This window comes from Cebus imitator, unplaced genomic scaffold (genome assembly GCF_001604975.1).
Source record: "Cebus imitator isolate Cc_AM_T3 unplaced genomic scaffold, Cebus_imitator-1.0 Scaffold139, whole genome shotgun sequence".
In the NCBI taxonomy this organism is placed as follows: Eukaryota; Metazoa; Chordata; class Mammalia; order Primates; family Cebidae; genus Cebus; species Cebus imitator.
In genome coordinates this window covers 570,703-578,883 of record NW_016107454.1, presented here as the reverse complement: position 1 = coordinate 578,883, position 8,181 = coordinate 570,703, and the positions used below count along the sequence as shown (strand labels likewise).

Genomic DNA, 8,181 nt, shown 5'->3' with positions numbered 1-8,181 from the left:
GGAGGGATGAAGCTAGGGAGGGAGGAAGCTAGGGAGGGAGGAAGCTAGGGAGGGATGGAGCTAGAGAGGGATGGAGCTAGGGAAGGATGAAGCTAGGGAGGGATGGAGGTAGGGAGGGATGGAGCTAGGGAAGGATGGAGCTAGGGAGGGATGGAGGTAGGGAGGGATGAAGCTAGGGAGGGATGGAGGTAGGGAGGGATGGAGCTAGGGAGGGATGGAGCTAGGGAGGTATGGAGCTGGGCCCTGGGTGCTCGGGATGGATGTGGGGTCTGAGAGGGGAAGAAACAATGAATGCAGTGGAAGAGGAACAGGAAAAGGGGGTGGGGATTGAGGAGCAAGGAAGGAAATAAAGAGAGGACTCTCAGGTAAGCAGCAGTGCTACCTGGCTTCTTGTGGCTTTGGGGGTCCCACCCAGAGCCGTCCAGACCTCAGCTCTAGGGGCGTGGGGCTGGTTCAGCCCCTGCCCATCGTCCTCGGCAGTCTTCCTGTGCACAGGAAGGAGCGTCCAAACAACCAAGTGAAAGACAGTGCCAGGGTCAGAAATGGCGTGAGCTTTGGAGGTGGCTGAAATTGCTAGAAATGACATATAAACTCATCAACCATAATACTGTTCCTTTCTTGGTTGAATTTTTTTAAAAAAACCTTCATGATTTTTACACATGATTCATTACATGTTTTGTTATGAATATTCTGAATGGGCAAAAATTACACCTGATATTTACATGAAATATATTAAAGCTCATTCATAAAAGTTGTTCCTATCATTATAGCATCCTTTTAAAGCACATTTTAACAACTTGGTTTGCTTATATATTGCAAGCTAAAATGAAGTGAATGAATCAAAATCTTACATTTATGTTTTGTTACACTACAAAATGGGCAGAAAAATGAGTAAACATCCAGCATATTTTTGAGAATGGAATGTTAATACTTTCGCTAAAATATATATGATTTATGTCTATTTCATAATTTAAATTAGCTGCTTAATGATGCATAGCTGCTATCTTCTCTTTATCCATTTTCCAATGCAATTTAATTTCAGGCAGAATCAAAGCATGTTTTCCAGGCTCAACTGCACATCCTTAGGAAAACATGTCCTCAAAGTGAGAAGGAAAGATGATGGTAGTTCTCTACCTGAACCCATGGATTTTTATTCTTTATCTTAAAGGAAATTCAGTGTCATTTCCATTAAAATCCTCTCCTTAGAGATGGGTAAACAGGGCCACAGAGTCTTTAGGACATTGTAAAACAGGACACACAAGGCGAGGCTGGGCATCCCGAATGACTAAAGGTAAAGGTTAGAGACCAATGGGAGGCGGAGCTTTTCTCTTGTGAGACAGAGTCTTGCTCTGTCGCCCAGGCTGGAGTGCAGTGGTGCAATCTTGGCTCACTACAACCTCCGCCTCCTGGGTTCAAGAGATTCTCAGGCCTCAGCCTCCCACGTAGCTGGTATTACGGGTGTGCACCACCATGCCCGGCTAATTTTTTGTTATTAGTAGAGATGGGGTTTCACCATGCTGGCCAGGTTGGTCTCAAACATCTGGCCTCAAGTGATCTGCCCACTACGGCCTCCCAAAGTGCTGGGATTACAGGCATTAGCCACCACACCCAGCCAAGCTGGAGGTTTTTATTTGGTCACTCACTGTAGGAAACATCTGCCTTTCAGTCCCAATCATTCTTAACCACCTGTCATAAAGTCAGAAGCAGGTGAGGTAACAATAGTCATTTTGAATCTATAATTCACAGGGCCCTCAGTAGGAAATGGAACCAGAGCTTGGCACAGGTCTGCACTTCAGGGTATCTGTGGTTTCAATTAAGGCCTGTGTGTTCAAGGCCCTGAGATTTCTGTTAGCAGAAGAAAAAATGCCTAAAAAATCAGCTGTGAAGTCCCAGGCTGAGGCCTGTGCAGAGTCCCACAGACCTGGGTCCAGCCCCTTCCCAGGACTATGAACGATGTGGGAAGGGCGGGGTCGGAGGAGATGCTTGGCCTAGAGTCAGGCTGAGGGGGAAGAAATGGTTTTATTTAGGCTGGGGGAAAACAAAGCTGATCCTTATAAGAATACGAAAGCCGCCGTTTCTTGACCATGATGGCCACCAGGCATAACTGATTAGATAGAAACACTTCTAAACTTCCCCAATTAACAATGCCTTGAACTGTTCCATCTTTTCTTCACAACCTATCAAGTGACAGGCTCCCCACTCTTTTTGGACTGGAAATTTGGTCTTACATGGAAAGGATGACCCTCAAAAGGCAACGAAGTGGAGACAAGAAAGGGACATGACAGAATCAGGAGCCCAACTAATTTACAAGATGGAAAAGTACCCTTGAATAACGAGCAATGGCTGTACCTCTCCAAGCTCACGAGTGGATGTGGGAACCACCCACGTGTGGACTGGATGAAACACTGGGAGGATGTAGATGAGGCTTCGTGCTGGGGAGAGAGGATGGATAAAACTCTGCTCCTTGGGGACAGAGCTCAGGACTTCCAGGCAGCTTCCTGGCTGGAGCGTGGGAGAAGAAATACTTCAGGCAAGAAGTAAAGACATCTTGATCCAACTCATGGCAGCAAAAGCCAGACTCCTGGGGACAGAAGGCCTGCTTGGCCAGCAACGCCAGCGAGAGCCCTTCAGCAAGTTCCCGAGACCCACCTGGCCCCACTTCCTCCACGCCATGGCAGACAGGGCTCCTGACACGCACGCTCATACGGCCCTGGCTTTCGCCTGTTCCTCCTGGTCGTGGAAGGCTAGCGGGACTGGACAGGCCGGTGGGTGGGCAGGAAGCATCACACATTAAGGCCTGGAGTCTGTGTCCCTGGATGACACGGAGTCCTAAGGCCAGGAGTGACAGCAGTGTTACTGGTCCTTCCTGACTCTGTGGCTCCCTCGCTTGGTCAGTTCACTTCCATGAAATCAAGCCAGCCCCAACAAGACAATCTCTCTGACGTATGCCCTATGTTAGGTGCTAAAACTTACCCTTTCCATTTTTTCTTTTCTACAAGGGGCAAATTCCCTTGGTCAGAGGAAGAAACAATTTTAATACCAGTAAGACTAAAGGCCAAAAACACTTTATACTAAGAAATGATAAAAATCTCTATCACTTCCGGGATAACTCAGAGTAATACGGACCAATTCCCTACTTGGAGAGAGGTAAAGATGATAAAGGACAGAGCACAGAGAATAAAGAAAGCTGGTGTCTGCATTCCTTCCTGTACCCTCCCCAGAGGCAGGGTGGAGTTCTGAGAATAGAGAAAGCTGGCGCTCCTGTACCCCTCCAAAGAAACAGAGTGGAGTTTTAAGGAAAAAACACACCAAGAAGTGGAAAGATTTGTTTTTCCTTCCAGCCTTTTTAGTTCATCTGCTTACCTACTAGTATCGACCAAGTTAAATAGAATGTGTATTGAAACTTCCTGAGACTTCTATAGGAATTATTATTTTATTATTAATCAGGTCTTTGCATCTCCTGTGTTGCTGGTTTTAAAGACTTTCTAGCTCCAATCTGGCTCTGCGTTTCCTGACAACCAGGACCATCCTCTGTAGCTCACTGCCACAGCCAACGAATGCTGAACCGAGCCTGCAGCACGCGGCGGCACGAGACTTTCCCGCCACTGATCAATCCGGAAGAGAGTAAGAAAACCAGCAAATACAGCTGGTTCTAGATAGCAGCCACCATTCTAATCAGCTTCCACATGACATCATTTAATCTTTGTGACACCCCAGGAAGCAAGGAGGACTGTCATCTCTGTTTTACCAATAAGGATGCTGGGACACAGAGATGTCACATCATGCCCCCAAGGCTACAGTCAATGGCAGAACCAGGATGTAACTGGGGATGCCTGACAGTAGGGCCTGGGCTTTCAACAGCTGCTTACACTGCCCTCACGAGATACCTGCCAGGACTGTTTTCTGTTTAAGAGGAACACATGAGAGGTTTCAAACATATTTGCAAGGTTCTCCACTGAGAGACACGCATTGCACAACGCTACAGCGCTGCAGACGGCTCTCCGTGACCCACCCTCTCCCTTCCCAACTGTTTCTTTCTCGTCACCCTCCTAGAATGGCTCAGTGTTTTCCAAACAATGGTCGTGACTGTGACCCAAAGGATGAGCCACAAGCAGATTTTTAAAATGAATTACATCAGAATAGACAAATGGGAAATGTCAGGGCGTGCGCCACATGGCTGGACGCGTTTGGCTTCACTGCGCTGCGTCTCTGCGCATCAGGCCTGGTATGGGATGGCTCTTCCCTGCGGAGCCGCAGCCTGGGAGTCGACCACCCGGCCCCTGCACCAAATCGTGCTGCCTTGACAGAGCAGGTGCGGGACACATGGCTGCTGCATGTACAAACGGACGCACCACGGAGCGCCTCCAGGTCAGGGCATCCGTAAATCTGAGTGGGAGGATTCCCTCCCACAAAGCTTTTTGCTAGGTACTTAAGTGCTTTTTGAAGACTGGATAAATACGGAAAACTGCGGCCACCAAATTATGTATACACCAAAGCAAACCAGAGCGAAACACATACAAACGTACAAACATGAAACACCATGGCCTTACCCCTGCGCCCAGGGTACACGTGCGGGTAGTACTCGTAATAAAGATCTGGCTGATCAAGGTTTCCAAAGGGTTCAAATTCCATTTCAGCATTCTGGAAGAGGCCCAACTTCACTAGCAGCGCCAGCCTCACAAACCAAAGCTAAAAACACAAAACACAACAGAAATAAGAGGTTATCTACATATATCTAGTTAATAAATTCCTATTCCTTATGATGTTGGTGTTAGAGGTTAATTTCTCAAATATTAAAATAAGGGCTAACCTAACTTTCTATCTTTGCATATTTACACAATTGTGTTTAAAAAATTATTCTTGAGGCTGGCTCATGCTGCAGTTCCAGCTACTCAGGAGGCTGAGGTGGGAGGATCACTTGAGCCTGGAGTTCAAGTCCAGCCTGGGCACATAGTGAGACCCTGTCTCTAAAAAAAAAATTACTATTGAGCTTAATAACAATGTGAATGATTTTACATAATTGTTTACTCAATAAGTAAACAGTGCTTACTGAGCAGGTGTGCGTGCAAAGCACTGTGCTATGTCACGAAGATGAAAAGGCACCAAAGGAATGTGCCACCTAGCTGGGGGCGGGGCAGGGGAGAATGGGAGCAGGAAGGAGGGAAGCGCAGGGCTGGCTGGCTGGCTGCCTTTGAAGGCAGCTCTCAGGGCTGTGGAATTTCAAATGGCCACAGGCTACGGAAGGGTCTGGTGGTTCAGGGAAGGTCAGGACAAAGGCACAGAGTAGACAGAAGGCAACGTCTGAGGGCACAGTGTGCTCTGACAGCATCTGGGGTGCATTCAGGAAATGGGGGGAATTTGCATTACAGAGCTGCAGAGCCAGAGATTTTTAGTAGATTAAAAGGGGTTCCTCAGAAATGACCTAATTTGATCTGACTTTACTGATGAGAAGAATGAATTGCACCAAGTGTCTGCTGAGGACGGATGGATAAAGGAATGAGGCACGCCACACAATGGAATCGCACTCAGCTTTCACGGAGGAAGTCCCGTCGTTGGTGACGTAGACAGGCTTGGGGGACGTGACGTTAGAGGAGACAAGCCAGGCACAGAAAGACAAACACCGCGTGATCCCACTTACACGTGGAATCTGAAAACGGTGAACTCACAGAGGCAGAGTAGATGGCAGGGGCCGGGGCTGGGGTGGGGAGGGGGGCAGGCAAGGGAGGTTTGAGAGATGTTAGTTAAAGGAAACAAAATTCAGTGAGACAGGAGGAATAAGCTCAAGAGATCCACTGTAGACATGGTGACCATAGTTACAAACGCTGTACTGTATACTAAAAATTGCTACACATACAGCATGTGAGACAGCGCATGTGATTTAGCCATTCCACAGTGTATACATATCTCGTCATGGTCTGAGGGTCTGCACACAACATGAGAAGATGAGATTTCGCATGGGAGGCAATGGGAAGCCATCCAGCTCTTGACTAGCTCCGTTTCAGACTGGCTCCTAATGTAGACCTCGCCTGCCCTCCCCCCTACCCCCAGCCCCAGCAACCATCATCTACTCTGCTTCTGGGACTTCAGCATTTTCAGATGCCATGTGTAAGGAGGCTGGTTCTCCCTCCTTAGGCAGCCCAGTGGTCCCTGGCTCCTGGGAGGTCATCATATTGGGGTTGGGTCAGTGCCGACACTTGACCAACGAAGTGCGCCACAGCCTGGAACTCTGGGCCCAAGCAACCCTCCCACCTCGGTCTCCCCAGTGGCTGGGACTTCAGTCACGTGCCACTGTGCCGGGCATAGTTTTTGGGCAGGAAAGTGAAATGATCAAAACTGTGATTTAAGACTTTTTTGGAGGTAGTTTACGGAATGAATGTGCATACAGAAATCTGAAGTAAGCTCCTCTAGGAGGCTGAAGCAACACTGCAGTGAGAGCTTGAGCTGCAGGCGGTGCTGGGAGAAATGCTAGAAAAACAGTCTAGGGTTTAGCAAACCAATGGATGGACAGGTGATGGGGGAAAGTGTGTTTAAAGCTAGCGCGGCTCTTCTTGTCAGCTCTTGGGGAAGAGGGAGAAGGAGAAGGAGCCTGCTGAAAATAGCTAAGCTGTCAGGGCTCCCCAGAGCTGCTCCTTTCAAAAGCTCCTCACAGTTCTGAAGGACCTGATGATTGGTTCAGCCCTGGAGGATTCTCATGTAAGCCAGAATAGCGGTTAAAAACTCCCCAGGGAAAGGTAAGACTTGATCAACATTTGCGGCTGTTCCTTCTTATCAGATGAGTTTCCTTTTGTTCATAAATCTATTTTGTGCATTCCATTTTTTTTTTTTTTTTTTAAATTTCAGAGCAAGTGATATTATACCAAGAGGAGCCAAGCCACGGCACATGGACCTCTGTCCTTGGGGTGTACAGAACCAGCTGCTCCTGTACCATTTCCCACAGGCTCAGACGCGCCCCAGAGTCCCGCTTCGGCCAGCTGCTGCTGCCAGTCATGAGGCGAACTCACCTGCTGACCCAAAGCCATGCTGGTCCCACCATGAGACTGAGTGTGAGCACCTGTCAGTGTGCTTCTGGGGCGCACACAGGCGTCCTGACAGTGCACAGTGAGAATTCCAGTGCCCAAGTATGGCATATACAGTAGACTTAGGAGAGAAAGAAGCAGGATATGGAAATATACTTTCTGTTATTGGCATGAAAGGCCATGGTCCTGTCCATGTCCCCACACTGTGATGAGCCAGATTAAGCAACAGAACCTGAAAGGTGTCCTAACCTGCAGTGAGTCTGTCGTGTGGCTGGTGGGCAGCCCGCTCTTGCCGTAGCCCTGGCCATGGGCGGTGAGGAGGCGTCCGCACAGGTCCACTGCCGCCCTCCAGTTTCTGCAGCTCTGCAAGACAGGGCAGACATGTGAACAAACACACACGCAAGGCATGGGAGAATGCAGACCTGAATGCACGGCCACTGGACACAGCCGCTCACCTTGCTGCAGGCAGTCCCAGCCAGCTATTAGTAACCACGACAAGGTCCGTGTGCTGGCGGCATGGAGGGAATGCCATTTGTCAACGTTGCATGTGTAATTAGGCAATGAGAGAGCCAAGCGTGAGACACAGTTCAAGCTGATCAAATAATAAAAGCATGAAAATTTAACAACTGAGAGAACGTTGGGAGGGGCTTCTTATTGGAAAGCTCCCCTCATCTCTCAATCTACGTGACTGCTTTCCTTGTTAGCAAGATTATCTTGTGATTTCTGTCAATTTAAGATCAATAAATTTGATGCTGTGTTGGATATATTTATTTGTATCTGTAAGATCTGCATGTGACTCTAAGGGGCTCTATATGTTCATAATTCTAATTTATCAATATGGAAACAATCAATGAACTATGTGAACACAACATGTTCCAGGCCCAAGTGGCAACGAACGCACAGCGGACTTTCCCACCAGTAAACATTATGCTTCTACCACGGGAAGGCGGGCTACTACCGACAAACTGGCGGATTCCTGTAGACTTGTGTTTATCTCTGCCCTTATGCAACAGAGAAGGGAGGGCCATTAGGCAAACGAATGGGAAAATAAGATCAGAATGGTTAAACCTTTTAGGAAGCTAAAAGTAGATGCTCACTGTCTTCTCAATGTAACAGGCACTGTCTTCGAACCCTGTAGATGTCCTCGTTTCTGCGGCCAGTCAGT

At 48.1% G+C, this 8,181-nt stretch overlaps 1 protein-coding gene across 3 annotated transcripts in view; it reads right to left on the bottom strand.

Moving 5' to 3' along the window:
• TRAPPC12 (trafficking protein particle complex 12) overlaps window positions 1–8,181 on the bottom strand; it is a 95,232-nt gene that overhangs the window by 44,753 nt on the left and 42,298 nt on the right. For all 3 annotated transcript variants that reach the window (XM_017541971.1, XM_017541972.1, XM_017541976.1), the window contains exons 4-5: window positions 7,266–7,379; window positions 4,551–4,689 (exon numbers count right to left, since the gene is read on the bottom strand). In XM_017541971.1, coding sequence (XP_017397460.1) covers window positions 4,551–4,689; window positions 7,266–7,379 — 253 coding nt within the window. The remainder of the gene's footprint in view (window positions 1–4,550; window positions 4,690–7,265; window positions 7,380–8,181) is intronic.